A 16,519-nucleotide genomic window follows, 5' to 3' on the forward strand; every position below is an offset into this window, starting at 1 on the left:
TCAGCCTGTTGCAAAAAACTCATACTCATGTATAAAGGGCAGATAACTTTACATGTCCTGACTGCAGGATTCTCCAATACAAGGGCCGATACCTCTTACAGCTTATTGCGTATTGCTCCTGGATAAAGGGCAGACAACTTTCCATCATCTAGAACTCTGGACTGATAACTTGTTATATATATATATATACTCCCATATCAAGGGCAGATAACTCTACATAATGCTGTACTCTGGTCTGATAACTTGCTACATAATGATCCTGGATCAAGGGGCAGATAACTTAACATATTTAGTTGCCACTTGAAGGTAGGGCTGACAACTCAGTAAGACAATAAACGTTTAATATTAGCTTAGCTACTGACAAAAGAGACATATCTCAAACGAGGCCAACACAAGTACGAAGTTACACAGCAGTAAGTCAGTAGGCAGGTGACAGCGCAGGAGGACTCACCCTGGTGCCGCATCATGTGGACTTTCAGCTGACTGTTTGTTCGAGCATAGTAGTCACAGTACTGACACTTGTATGGCCGGATATCTGTAACAATGTCACATGACTATATTACATCTATTCCATAAGGCTATCAGGCATACACAGAACCTACTGTGTTGTAGAACTAGAAACACAAAGTACCAGCAGTTATTATTAACATGAGTACTTTAACTATATCCACACTGTTTTATGGAAACACTGATCCTGGCAAAGACCTTTAAACTAGTAGCGAAACTTGCAATTCATATAGTAAATAACCACACATCAGAGACTCATGACCCCACAAAATGATACAGACTATCGGAACCCCTCACCTCGTAAGGGGTTCCAACACATCATAACTCCGTACTTTAACACAGACTTTCTGGAGAACTGGTCCCAAACATCGTAACTCACATACTTTAACACAGACTTTCTGGAGAACTGGTCCCAAACATCGTAACTCACATACTTTAACACAGACTTTCTGGAGAACTGGTCCCAAACATCGTAACTCACATACTTTAACACAGACTTTCTGGAGAACTGGTCCCAAACATCGTAACTCACATACTTTAACACAGACTTTGTGGAGCACTGGTCCCAAACATCGTAACTCACATACTTTAACACAGACTTTGTGGAGCACTGGTCCCAAACATCGTAACTCACATACTTTTAACACAGACTTTGTGGAGTAACAAAGACCAATATTCCACAAAGTCAGACACTGGCACCAACTAATAACAGAAAATCACATGAAACCCCTGCGGGATTCTGATGAAAGAACAGTTCCTACCCTCATGGAAGTCCATGTGTCGGTTGATATCAGAGAATGACAGAAAGTCCTTGGAGCAAAACACACATCGGTAGACGGTGCGCCCATCAGCCAGGATTGTGGGTTTGCAAACCTGTTCCCTATCAACTGGTTGGTTGACTACATGCAACCTGGCAGAAAATTTTCTTGAATTAAAAATAAAAGAAAAATTAATCTACTGATTAGTAATGACCCAGAGTGATGATGATGGTGATGACAGCGGCAGCAATACAATGGCTTCAGGTTGCAACAGAGAAAAGTCACATTAATTTCAACAAAGATACACATTCTATTGGGATAAATCATGTATCAACGTATACTGTTTAAGGGAAATCATTTATTCTGGTGACACATTCAGATCTAGAGAATACTTATGATGTGTTATTGAAATCTGGTAATTCGATACTGATGTGAGAGTTTTCCACTGTTATAGTTATTGAGTTTAACTATTCTGAGTACTTGGCATTTGGAGAACATTTACAGTGTAGTAAAATGTGAAATATTATACATACTATCTCAAACTGTTCAAAATATAGTAACATTTTTTAAAACAAATTTGTCATGAAAAACATGAAAATTGATGAAGAAACTGCACAGGATGCAGCATCATGCCACAGACAGTTATCACCACATCATGCCACAAACATATCACTTGCCGGAACGGTGATTCTGATCTAGAGTTATCTCCCCTCATCTGGACACTTCCCAACAAGGAGGCTCACAAACATACCACTGTTAAAACACATGCTATATACTAGTGCTGGGACCACCACTACCATATACTAGTGCTGGGACCACCACTACTATATACTAGTGCTGGGACCACCACTACTATATACTAGTGCTGGGACCACCACTGCTATATACTAGTGCTGGGACCACCACTGCTATATACTAGTGCTGGGACCACCACTACCATATACTAGTGCTGGGACCACCACTACTATATACTAGTGCTGTGCTGGGACCACCACTACCATATACTAGTGCTGGGCATATACTAGTGCTGGGACCACCACATATACTAGTGCTGGGACCACCACTACCATATATATACTAGTGCTGGGACCACCACTGCTATATACTAGTGCTGGGACCACCACTACCATATACTAGTGCTGGGACCACCACTGCTATATACTAGTGCTGGGACCACCACTGCTATATACTAGTGCTGGGACCACCACTGCTATATACTAGTGCTGGGACCACCACTGCTATATACTAGTGCTGGGACCACCACTAGTGCTGGGACCACCTATATACTAGTGCTGGGACCACCACTGCCATATACTAGTGCTGGGACCACCACTGCTATATACTAGTGCTGGGACCACCACCACTGCTATATACTAGTGCTGGGACCACCACCACTACCACCTATATACTAGTGCTGGGACCACCACTACCATATACTAGTGCTGGGACCACCACTGCCATATACTAGTGCTGGGACCACCACTACTATATACTAGTGCTGGGACCACCACTATATATACTAGTGCTGGGACCACCACTACTATATACTAGTGCTGGGACCACCACTACTATATACTAGTGCTGGGACCATACTACTAGTGCTGGGACCACCACTATATACTAGTGCTGGGACCACCACTACTATATACTAGTGCTGGGACCACCACTGCTATATACTAGTGCTGGGACCACCACTACTATATACTAGTGCTGGGACCACCACTGCTATATACTAGTGCTGGGACCACCACTGCTATATACTAGTGCTGGGACCACCACCTAGTGCTGGGACCACCAATTACCTATACTAGTGCTGGGACCACCCACCACTATATACTAGTGCTGCTGGGACCACCACTGCTATATACTAGTGCTGGGACCCATATACTAGTGCTGGGACCACCACTGCTATATACTAGTGCTGGGACCACCACTGCTATATACTAGTGCTGGGACCACCACTGCTATATACTAGTGCTGGGACCACCACTATATACTAGTGCTGGGACCACCACTACCATATACTAGTGCTGGGACCACCACTGCCATATACTAGTGCTGGGACCACCACTACTATATACTAGTGCTGGGACCACCACTACCATATACTAGTGCTGGGACCACCACTGCTATATACAGGATTAATGGAATATGTTAACTATTTGGTAGTAGTTGATTTTCCTGTGTTTGAGCAAATCTGAGTAGGGCATTTTGAAACACGTTGAACACGTTGAACATTTTCACCCTGCCTACAAACAAACCACAACTGTAATTAATATCTATCAGTTGCCCCCATGACCCAATATCAAGCGATTAATGTGTATACTCGGACCTCGTTGTATCGCGGCAAACAGTATTTCGGGTTTTCCTTCGCCTTCTAGTGGTGATTTGCATATGTAAATCGACAGCCAGACGTCAGTCGCTTGTTTACTTTTTAGAACCCAGCAGGATGTATCGAATCTTCGTAAGCATTATGCAGCAGAAATATTAACATTAAACTCTTGAATCTAATGGAATCTGTCTGAACCCCATTCATCAAATACACGCTATAATATTTACGTGTCGTATATGACCCTTCCCACTCGATCTGAACTAGGTCGTCTGCATCTCATGTTGCCATATAAGGTAGCTGACGTCATGAGCTTTATTTATCTCCCGGTGAATACCAAAAGTTGTAATTCAAATAAGGACACAAAACGTAAAAATGATCCCTGTTCACTGAAAACGATTTGCACACTGCAACAAACTAGAAATTTAGAAAGGATTTTCTTATACTGTTGTTCACATAATTATTTATTCATATTATAACATTATTTCAAATATTTTGCATTGAAATATTGTTGAAATCATGCCTGAAATAAACCAAAAAACAACAGTATAAACAAATATTAAGAAAATCATGATGAAAATGAAGTATTTTGGAAGTTTGGTTATTTCCTTGAATAAAATTTCATAATGGATAGAGTTTTGTGCACCTTCAATTACAATTGATTTCACGTTAAGGATAGTTAAACAATTTCATTTTTTTTCCCTTACTTCGCCTTGCAATCCGAGTTTTAGTGTTTACCGCGATACGATGGAGTTCTATCCTTTGGTCAATATTAACCGGCTTCGTTCGTTTAATGGCTCTCGCTGAAACACTATCAAAGTTATAATAATAATCTTTTCACAAACGTGTTGATTAAATGTGATGTTAATCGGATTTAATAATAGAATAGGCCTTAAAAGTTTTTAATTTCATTTACGATTATGGACATGTCAAGTACAGCGCAATACGAGGTCGCAGACTACATATAGACACAGACCAGTAGACCAGAGATGGTTTACATGCAAATCTGAGTCACATGTACACCAATACACTATACCATACTCGATTCAGCATCTCTCAGATACTATCCTAAATATATCCAGATATCATGACAGATTTGTATACTTGTAAATCGAACATTACAAAAGGTCTGTGGTTATGTATTGGAAATCTCAATTATTTATTAACCCATGATTCAGTAAATATATGAAAATGTTCAGAAGTAGATGGCTGTAGGATAATTCCATTTTGTTATATTGTGTTCATAGTGTTCATGTGGATGTGTTCAACAATAGTTAGTATGCTGCTACCATACTGACGACTGGTGACAACTGGCATATTCTGTTTCAATGACTTGACAACTGTGGAAAGACACTCCAATGTGTGAAGACCCTTAACTCCTTAATTTGTTAGTTGCAACCATGGTAACACAGACCTGGTCGACCAGACCACCATGCAGGATACACAACATCCAACACTTCAACACACACTCTCTGTAGGAGATTCTAAAATGCTGACAGCATGAACAGTTTGATCTCCATCTGTTGCACGGTACCTTTCAGCTGCATGTATTAGTTAATGAATGATGCACAACTCTGGGTCAACCATCAGTAGATATTTTTCTACAAGCACAACAATGACAGCAAAACACAATTATCTACGAATCAAGAGACACAGCTGGTAAGTAAACGAGGAAAATGAAAGAGACATGTCAGGTGAAAAGATTGATTGTAACAGCTGTTTCATTTACAAAGAAATCTTAGACATTGACAGACTGTCAAAGGGAGTCAGTTGGGTAGAACCCAACTTTTACCAATAGTCCAGCACTATGACTGACCCTCCAGAAATAGGCTGTATTAATGATGGGAATTGAACCTGGGCCTTCAGTGTCACCAGTGAACGCTGTAACGACTGGGCTACTGCCTTTTCAGTCGTTTTCTAACATAAACCTTTTCACCTTTCACGTAATATACTTTTTCGGATTTACCACATTATATGAGAGCAAAATCATATCATTAATTAGCATTAGTCAGTTATTGTTTCAAACTTATCACAGTTTCATTCCCTTATAAAAACTTGACAAGACCACATGTTTACACAATAGGTACAAAATACATGCACAGTCCATGCAAGAATGCTTGAGAAACCTACCTGGAATGTGTACGCGACAGAGAGGTGACCTTGCGACCATCATGGGTGACGATCTGGTTCAGAGCCAGTTTAGACAGGGGATGCCAGTCGGGAAGAGGTTTCCGATCGGAAGAATCTCTGCCATATGACAGAGGCGGCGAGTCCGCCCCCGACGAAGCATTCCATTGTACCCTGGGACATCCGACCAGCATGTCCGGATCAGATGGCGAAGCCTGTGAGTTGGATGAGCAGGATTGAGTAGGGGAGGGGCTCTTGGTGGTGGGGGGCTCACTGGGGACCTGGATAGAGATGGGCAGGTTCATCATAGCACTAACACCAAGATTAGATGCAGACGGTAGTCGCGGGAGAAGGCCCGCCCCAAGTAGACATGGCCCAGCAGCGTGGTTTGCAAGAAGCAGTGGGTTCATGGAAGCAATCATGCTGGCTGTGGAGTAGGTGACAGTTGGGAGCTCATCACCACTTGACGCCGAGTGAGGAGGGGGAGGAACTGACGCTTCACCTTCACTCTCCTCCGTCATCTCCTGTTTGATCTTCAGGTCCAGCTCGGGAGAAGAACTCTTTACAGTGGAAGCAGGGGTGGAACCTGGACTAGAGTTCCCAAGTTTTGTTGGAGCAGCAGACTTTCTTCTGGATTTCACAGGTGGACCATCCTTGCAAAATGAAATGAGTGACCGCTTTGGTGCAGTCATTATCTCAGAATTTGAATTTTCCTCCTGATCTTTTTCTTCAGCTTTGGTCTCTGATGGAGGTGCAGTGGTTTGGTTGGTGGGCGTTGGATCACTGGGGTTTGTTGGTGGAGCAGACGGCATGACCACAGTTACCTCTTCTTTGATTCCATCCTTCTCCAGCATCTCTTTGGCTTGTTCCATGTCCTTTTGGTTCTGATCATCTTCTGAATGCTTTGGTGGAGTGGCTGAAGTAGCTGGAGTGGCTGGTTCTGTATCGTCTAGCTCCCCTTCCTGATCAGGGGCCCGACCAGGGAACTTATCCCAGTAGGCAATTCTGAGCAAAGATCGATGTTTGGCCCTATTAAAACCTCTGGTCCCTTGTTTACCCAGGGTGGAGTCAGCATGGAAGAGACTCATGTGTTGTGACAGATTTACCGACTCGCTGAATCCCTTCCCACACTCCTTGCAGTAGAATGCCTTCTGCCCAGTGTGGATGCGCTCATGTCGCTGCAGCAGAAACTGACGAGAAAATGTTTTACGACAAAATTTACATTCATGTACACCATTAAACCTGTTTGGCTTCAATTGGTTCAAATCGGGGGATGTTTCTGATCCATCACTTCTCACTTTGGTATTGTCAGACTCTGATGATGGGCTTATGCCTGAATTTTCATTTGTAGTATCCATTGGTTCTTCCTTCACATGATAGTCTTCTTCATCGGACAAAGCATTGTCAGTACCGTCCACATTCTCACCCTTTATCTTGTGCTTGAGGACATGCTGCACCATGAGTGACTTGTGTTTGAAGGTAGCATCACAGTACTTGCACTGGTATGTAGTGATCTCCAGCTCAAAGTGCATCGATAGGTGGCACTGTACACGACTAAGCGAGCTAAACATTCGCCCACATATATAGCATTTAAACATTGTAACCTCCTTCCCAGTTGCAGAGTCAACGCCATCCAGTCTGGTTACAATCACAGTCTCATTGCGTATACGTAACTTGCTACACGTAAACTCACCATCATCCACAATAGTCCCTTCATGGCCATTTTCTAAAGAGTCATTTAACAAACTGTCCTCATCAATTACCGAACCTTCACTTGTATTAGAAATCTGTCGGTTAATATTCTGGGTGAAATCATCGTTGTATTTGATCCACTTGTCAGTATTACAGGATGAGCTAGAGTTAACTTCTGCCAATTCAGAATCTATTTCCTCCATATCGTCCAGTTCCTCAACATCCTGGCCTCCATTCCCAGCAGCTGCCAGCAGTGCTCGCTCCCGCTCCAGGATCTGGTCCTGGACCTGCAGAGACTTCATGAGAGCACGATTCTTCAGTCGTAGATAGCGCTCCTCCAGGCCCTGACTCAGCTCAACGGCCATGTTGTGAGCTGCACGTTGATGGTACAGCATACTGGCCTTGGCCTTGAAGCATTTCCCACACACCTGAACAGATCAAAGTCCCATGAGCTTGCTACTTAGCAACATTTTCTGTGAAACTGCCAAATAAAAATATTCTAGATACCATAGAATCCAACATCCAGGGATATGATATCACAAAACATGATTTGGTTGGTAGGTTGGTTGGTTTGATGTTTAACGCCGCACTCAGCAATATTCCAGCTATATGGCGGTGGTCTGTAAATAATTGAGTCTGGACCAGACAATCCAGTGATCAACAGCATGAGCATCAATCTGGGATACGATGACATGTGTCAACCACAAAACATGAACTATCACTAACCTGCCTGGTATTCTAAACACAATGGGATATTGGTCTCAGGGATTTCAGATTTCAGGGATATGCGTTAAAACATTCAATAGAATTACAACTGTTGGTTACTTATCTTAAATATCTGTGACGTGGAGAGAGAAAATTTCCGGTTTGTAAATATATATTAGTGACTATGTAAAATTATTTTGGTGCTTCCATCTATTTTGATTGTTCCTACCTCACACTTGTATGGGCGCTCCCCAGTGTGCATGAGGATGTGCCGCTTGAGGTCGCATGGTTTGGAGCACACTTTCCCACAGATGTTACAGGTTCGGTTGCTCAGCTTCTCAGCGCTTTCTTCTTCTTCATACTTAAGCCCTTCTGCTGCATACGCTATCTTGTGCACAGTGGGCATGTTGACCGTCTTGGAAAGCAGTGCTCCGATCATAGAGACGGGTTCTTTCTCCCGGTCTTTCTCCACGGGCTCTGGGACGTGGTTCACTTCCTGTCCGTCAGCGTCCTCTACGAACTCCCCGGTTGTCTCATCGAGGTGCGGTCCTGAGTAGTTGGTGAGGTCTTGCTTGATGCGGCTCTCTAGGGCTTCCCGTAACAGTGACGAGGTGCAGAGGGAGACTCCAGCGCCAGCCTGTTGTGATGACGGCGGCGGCTTGTTGACCAGCTCGGGGTGGTATGTCAGCTGGTGGAGCTGAAGGCTTCGTTTGGCCTTGTAGGCTTTGTTGCACCCCTGAAACAGGCAGTATAGTGTTGGTCTTAGCTTCCATTGGACGATTGTTTACGTGGATAATAGTGTTCAAAACAGGGGCTGTTCAGCAATACTTTTACATAAAAGCCTCTTCCCATAAATTCGTCCTGTTTTCAATGTGATACAAGTCATAACCCGAATGAGATCAATAATATGAGGAACTGAGATGTTCTTCTTTCAGTGACATTTGATCAAGACATCAGGCTTAATGTCAGCCTCTAACCAAATCAAGACAATTTGTGGTAGAACATGACCCCAGCTTAACATTCAGTTCAAGTCCCTGTAATCAGATGTACCAGCATTAGCAGACCTAACATGACTTTCTTAAATTAGACAAGAAATTCTGACCGGGCTTTAGACAAAGTTGTAGACTGCTCCAGGGATATGAAGAGTGAGTGAGTGAGTAAAATGATGCCTTGAAGAGCATTTCCACCATATCATGGCATGGCAATCACATGCAAGGAAAGCCAGTATGTTAGTGAAACCCACCAGCATGACTATCAATGTGCGAAATTTACGCTGGTCCTGTGGCCCCTGGCTAGCAAAAATTCATCAGGACCACTAAATGATAGGTTTGCAGTGGTCCTGGTGGCCAGTGAATTTTTTATTGATAGTTAAGTAAATCTACAAATGTTATTTTGGACCAATGTGGTACAGACACCACCACTAAGTATTGTCCACTCACTGGTCCTGTGGTCTAGTGGGAAAGTTTGAAAGGTTTCTTTCCCTGACTATACCAACCATGGCAACTGAACTGAGATTTGAGCACTATGTCCATGTAGATAAGCAAACCTAGATCAAAAGCGTGACAGCCGAGAAGTTATTGTGATTGTGTCTGTAACACGAACCTGGCACACGAACGGTCTTTCTCCTGTGTGTTTCCGAAGATGTCTGGCAAGAGCAGCGGGAGTTGGTTTCACGGCGCCACAGTATTCACAGGTTCGGTCCCGTAGTCTTGGGTGGTCTGTTGTCATTGGCTGATGGTTGGTCGTCTTGGGAGTCGGTTCTGACAGGTCTTGTTCAGGGGGATCCGTAGTGGTATCCTCTTGTTCACTATCTTCAGCTTCAGTCTCACTTAAAGGCTTGTCGTTGTTGTTAGTTTCCTTCGTGGCCTTCACCTTGTGATCCTCCAGGTCGGTCACAGTATCCTTCTCCTCATTGGCTTTAAGGAGCTGGGCCTGTTTTCGGGTTACTCTGACGAACTTGATGACTGGGTCGGTAGACTTGGAATCTGTCTTACCACTGTTGGTGTTCTCATCCTTTAAGGTCTGTGCAGTACTAGGAGAATCTTCTTCATCGGAGCCATCTGAAAACAGACAACTTCGTGTTTAGTATTGGTCACTTGAGAGTATTTTCTTAGTGGATAAAAATTAATCAAAGTCTCAGATGAGAGTGAAATATTAACATTTTCCCTGTGAATTACAGCATCTGACATAATAAGGTGAGGTTAGGTGAGGTGAGGTGAGGTGAAATGGGGTTTAATGTTGTACTTAAGAATATTTCGCTCACATGACGAGGTGCATGTGTGTGTATGTGTGGCTGCTTGTACTAGCCCAGATTTAAGGTGGTTTTATGATTATAGTGTTAGCCCACTGAGATACCATGCCGCTGTTAAGCATGAATACCCCACTCAGACACATTATACTGACTCCAAGACGACCAGTCCTTGTTGTACCCATTAAGGCTGAGCGCCAGGCAGGGACCAACAAATACTTTAACGTCTCTTGGTATGACACGGTCGGTGATCGAACCCACGACATTCCATATGGAAACTCTGTTGTAGTTACTCTTTGTAACTTTGTAACTGCACCATACACACTAATGCCGTTAACTCTCACACCACCACTACACCATACACACTGAAGCTGTTAACTCTCAGACCACTAGATCACCACTACACCATACACACTGAAGCTGTTAACTCTCAGACCACTAGATCACCACTGCACCATACACAATGAAGCCGTTAACTCTCAGACCACTAGATCACCAGTGCACCATACACAGTGAAGCTGTTAACTCTCACACCACTGAACCACCACTGCACCATACACAGTGAAGCCGTTAACTCTCAGACCACTAGACCACCACTGCACCATACACACTGAAGCTGTTAACTCTCACACCACTAGACCACCACTGCACCATACACAGTGAAATCTAATTAACTCACACACCACTACACCATACACACTGAATGCCGTTAACTCTCACACCACTAGACCACCACTGCACCATACACACATTAATGCCGTTAACTCTCCACACCACACTGCACCATACACACTAATGCCGTTAACTCTCACACCACTACACCATACACAGTGAAGCCGTTAACTCTCAGACCACTAGATCACCACTGCACCATACACACTGAAGCCGTTAACTCTCAGACCACTAGATCACCACTGCACCATACACAATGAAGCCGTTAACTCTCACACCACTAGACCACCACTACACCATACACAGTGAAGCCGTTAACTCTCACACCACTAGACCACCACTGCACCATACACACTAATACACCACTAGACCACCACTGAATGCCGTTAACTCTCACACCACTAGACCACCACTGCACCACACACACACTCTAATGCCGTTAACTCTCACACCACTAGACCACCACTGCACCATACACACTAATGCCGTTAACTCTCACACCACTAGACCACCACTGCACCATACACACTAATGCTGTTAACTCTCACACCACTAGATCACCACTGCACCATACACACTAATGCCGTTAACTCTCACACCACTAGACCACCACTGCACCATACACACTAATGCCGTTAACTCTCACACCACTAGACCACCACTGCACCATACACACTAATGCGTTAACTCTAACTCACCACACCACTAGATCACCACTGCACCATACACACTAATGCCGTTAACTCTCACACCACTAGACCACCACTGCACCATACACACTAATGCCGTTAACTCTCACACCACTAGACCACCACTGCACCATACACACTAATGCCGTTAACTCTCACACCACTAGACCACCACTGCACCATACACACTAATGCCGTTAACTCTCACACCACTAGACCACCACTGCACCATACACACTAATGCTGTTAACTCTCACACCACTAGACCACCACTGCACCATACACACTAATGCTGTTAACTCTCACACCACTAGACACACCACTCACACACCATACACATACACTGAAGCTGTTAACTCTCAGACCACTAGATCACCACTGCACCATACACACTAATGCTGTTAACTCTCACACCACTGAAGACCACCACTGCACCATACACAGTGAAGCCGTTAACTCTCACACCACTAGATCACCACTGCACCATACACACTGAAGCTGTTAACTCTCAGACCACTAGATCACCACTGCACCATACACACTAATGCCGTTAACTCTCACACCACTGAACCACCACTACACCATACACAGTGAAGCCGTTAACTCTCAGACCACTAGATCACCACTGCACCATACACACTGAAGCTGTTAACTCTCAGACCACTAGATCACCACTGCACCATACACACTAATGCTGTTAACTCTCACACCACTGAACCACCACTACACCATACACAGTGAAGCCGTTAACTCTCAGACCACTAGACCACCACTGCACCATACTGAAGCTGTTAACTCTCAACCACTAGATCACCACTGCACCATACACACCAGCTGTTAACTCTCAGACCACTGCACCACTGCACACACTGAAGCTGTTAACTCTCAGACCACTAGATCACCACTGCACCATACACACTGAAGCTGTTAACTCTCAAACCACCACTACACCAGACACACTGAAGCTGTTAACTCTCAGACCACTAGATCACCACTACACCATACACAGTGAAGCCGTTAACTCTCAGACCACTAGATCACCACTGCACCATACACACTGAAGCTGTTAACTCTCAGACCACTAGATCACCACTGCACCATACACAGTGAAGCCGTTAACTCTCACACCACTAGATCACCACTAGATCACCACTGCACCATACACACTGAAGCTGTTAACTCTCAGACCACTAGATCACCACTGCACCATACACAGTGAAGCCGTTAACTCTCAGACCACTAGATCACCACTACACCATACACACTGAAGCTGTTAACTCTCAGACCACTAGATCACCACTGCACCATACACAGTGAAGCCGTTAACTCTCAGACCACTAGATCACCACTACACCATACACAGTGAAGCCGTTAACTCTCAGACTACTAGATCACCACTACACCATACACAGTGAAACTGTTAACTCTCAGACCACCACTACACCATACACAGTGAAGCTGTTAACTCTCAGACCACTAGATCACCATTACACCATACACAGTGAAGCCGTTAACTCTCAGACCACTAGATCACCACTACACCATACACACTAATGCCGTTAACTCTCAGACCACTAGATCACCACTACACCATACACAGTGAAGCTGTTAACTCTCAGACCACTAGATCACCACTACACCATACACAGTGAAACTGAAAATTACAACGTTTTGACTAAATATCAGTCAAGAAATAGTCCAAGAAAATAAACCGATCTGAAACCCTGACCATTGAAAATAATTCTTTTGTTATAACTTCAACATAATCTTGTATAAAAACAGCTTTTATGAGATATATTATAGCACCAAGATTCATGCCTGACAAAGTATTTCAGACTATTTCGCATCCTATTGCATTTGTCCCACTGTTGTCAAATATTAAACAACCATTATAATCCTGAACAGCCTTTTAACACGTGAAACCATATACTTCCCTTGACAAACACTGACAATCATCTACCTCCTCAGAAAATGCACAGCCATGAATTGTTTCCCAAGAAGTGTCCCAGCATTATCCCAGGTTTAATGACATCCCACCACTGTTGCTCAGATGTCCTCATTACCACAGTCGAGGCGGAGCACCAACCTGCGCTTCCTGGGGGGAAGGGGGAATGATCATATTCAAACAACCGACAGATTGCAATCAATCAAAAGGTCCCCCTACAAATTCCTCTTAATCTTGATGAATACAAACATTCCCTCCGCTGGGTTTTACCACATGGTGAAAACACGACTTCCAGCACTCCAAATATTGTAATGAGTGGAATTTCTACAAAATTTTCTCACTGTGGTCCATAGGATTTCCATATTCCCTGTTAGGTGGGATGTGATAACAAAGTTATTCAATGTTCTTACCTCAACGCCTCTACAGACTTGAAGGTAGAAAATTCCATTACATTAGACAAGGCAAGGACACTATCACACCTGAAATATACCCCAAGCTGTGTAATGGCCAAGACAACAAAGTGAAGTATTTTGAGTTGAGTCCAGTGGCATACCAGCACCGCACATCAGGGTCTGAGCGACGACATAGAGGCCGCGAGACAAGGGAAGGAATGCAATGTACAAACATGCCGTGTTGTTTAACCCTAATGTTTGGTTTGTGTGTGATCGCAAATGCTCGTACATGTCGGGGAGAAGGACAAATTTCTAGTGGGGCGTGTGAGCGGATGGACGCGCACTGTCCTGGCTGGAGACATTCAATGTAGTCGCGAGTCAACAGCGTTCAGAGGAAGCTTGGACTTTTCTAGCGCACACATTGAGATCTTTTTATACATCAGAGGTGTTGACATAATAGACAGGCTTAATGCTATACACCATCGCATGCACTGGTGTCTCACAGCTAAGCAAATCATGTGAGCCTTGTTCATTCTAAACTGTGTTTAATAATCGCAGTTTAACAACTTTCTTTTTCTTTCAATAATTCTCATTTATCAAATATGATTTAACAAAACATATGCAAAAATTTACAGCGATATATTCCAAGAGTGAGAAATATGTCAAGTATTAAACTAACAAACATATGGTTATGAAAGTTAGACCTGAGAAGATGTAATCAAGGTCTTCTAAAGCCAAACATGACTTGCATGATAATGCTATTTTGATTCTCTACTGGACAAGTTTGTGAACTACTGTGACCCCCCTTTCCAACTGATGCTAGACACATCTACAGCCATGTTTAATTTAATACAGCTTGATATGACTGTAGATTTAAACTGGATGGGAGCATCAGTTAGTTACAATCTGCGAAAGATGCTGCAACCCCAAGCCTTTCTCCAACCATGATGTCTGTAGATCTACATGATCAATAAAACAGCAAGTTTTTCATTACTGCTTCCCCTCTCCTCCAGCAACAAGTGGCAACCTGACGGATCACTCGTGGTCATCCTGCTCTAGACTGCCGTGGAGTTAAGACTTAATCTTGTCACACCATTATTGTCACGCGTACAGCCGTCGCAACGTTCACAACAATGTGACTTGAGTCTAACTGGACTGAAACATTCATTACCTCCTCAGACACAGGGCAGTCTGACTGGCCTGATGGTCTTTCGGTAGATCAATGTACAAACCAGGCAGCAGTATAGTACAATGGGAACACATATCACAACACCTCTCCTACTGTCAACTGAACGGGCAGAGAGAGTAGCAGGTACATAGCCCTGCTCTTCATGAACACGATTTGGTTCTAGACGGTGGAAACTGTATTTTCTATTTATCCATTGCCCACATAATGAGCGGAGTATAATGGGCTGCAAGCACACCTTGAGAGGCATCTCCTGACATCGCAGCTTACTGTGTGAGCCAATGTATAGGATTTATAGACATACCAATAACCACCAATGGGCGACAAACATCCACTCATCTGTCATATTGACTGGTCCAGGACATATTCCAATAAAACAACCATGTTTAAAATTGTTTTCAATACAATCAGTGTAATTTCACACCCAAGATAGATATGTATTTATCTCTCAAACTCTTCATATCAAACGGCATACTAGGGACCTGTTTGTTAAAGGAATGAACTGAAAAATGAATTGTGCAGCTGGTCTCACTTCCCACATGTTTCAATAAGGTTCTTAATGAGCAACCATTGTACATGACATACAGTCTGTTATCACCTCCATGAAACCCACAGGTTTCAATATGGTGCTTAATGAGCAACCATTGTACATGACATACAGACTGTTATCACCTCCATGAAACCCACAGGTTTCAATATGGTACTTAATGAGCAACCATTGTACATGACATACAGACTGTTATCACCTCCATGAAACCCACAGGTTTCAATATGGTTCTTAATGAGCAACCATTGTACATGACATACAGTCTGTTATAACCTCCATGAAACCCACAGGTTTCAATATGGTTCAATAAGGTTCTTAATGAGCAACCATTGTACATGACATACAGTCTGTTATAACCTCCATGAAACCCACAGGTTTCAATATGGTACTTAATGAGCAACCATTGTACATGACATACAGTCTGTTATAACCTCCATGTTTCAATAAGGTTCTTATTGAGCAACCATTGTACATGACATACAGTCTGTTATAACCTCCATGAAACCCACAGGTTTCAATATGGTACTTAATGAGCAACCATTGTACATGACATACAGTCTGTTATCACCTCCATGAAACCCACAGGTTTCAATATGGTACTTAATGAGCAACCATTGTACATGACATACAGTCTGTTATCACCTCCATGAAACCCACAGGTTTCAATATGGTACTTAATGAGCAACCATTGTACATGACATACAGACTGTTATAACCTCCAT

At 43.4% G+C, this 16,519-nt stretch overlaps 1 protein-coding gene across 2 annotated transcripts in view; it reads right to left on the reverse strand.

The window, feature by feature from the left end:
* Positions 1-16,519, reverse strand: part of LOC124253184 (zinc finger protein 628-like) — a 31,477-nt gene that overhangs the window by 5,206 nt on the left and 9,752 nt on the right. Inside the window, exons 2-6 of one of the 2 annotated variants that reach the window (XM_046686907.1) lie at positions 9,721-10,178; positions 8,348-8,854; positions 5,725-7,841; positions 1,269-1,417; positions 452-535 (exon numbers count right to left, since the gene is read on the reverse strand). In XM_046686907.1, the coding sequence (XP_046542863.1) occupies positions 452-535; positions 1,269-1,417; positions 5,725-7,841; positions 8,348-8,854; positions 9,721-10,178 (3,315 nt within the window). Of the gene's footprint in view, positions 1-451; positions 536-1,268; positions 1,433-5,724; positions 7,842-8,347; positions 8,855-9,720; positions 10,179-16,519 lie in introns of both variants that reach the window. The other variant, XM_046686906.1, reaches the window with a different exon arrangement.

Source organism: Haliotis rubra, unplaced genomic scaffold (genome assembly GCF_003918875.1).
Source record: "Haliotis rubra isolate DU_JTF1 unplaced genomic scaffold, ASM391887v1 Scf534, whole genome shotgun sequence".
Classification (NCBI taxonomy): Eukaryota; Metazoa; Mollusca; class Gastropoda; order Lepetellida; family Haliotidae; genus Haliotis; species Haliotis rubra.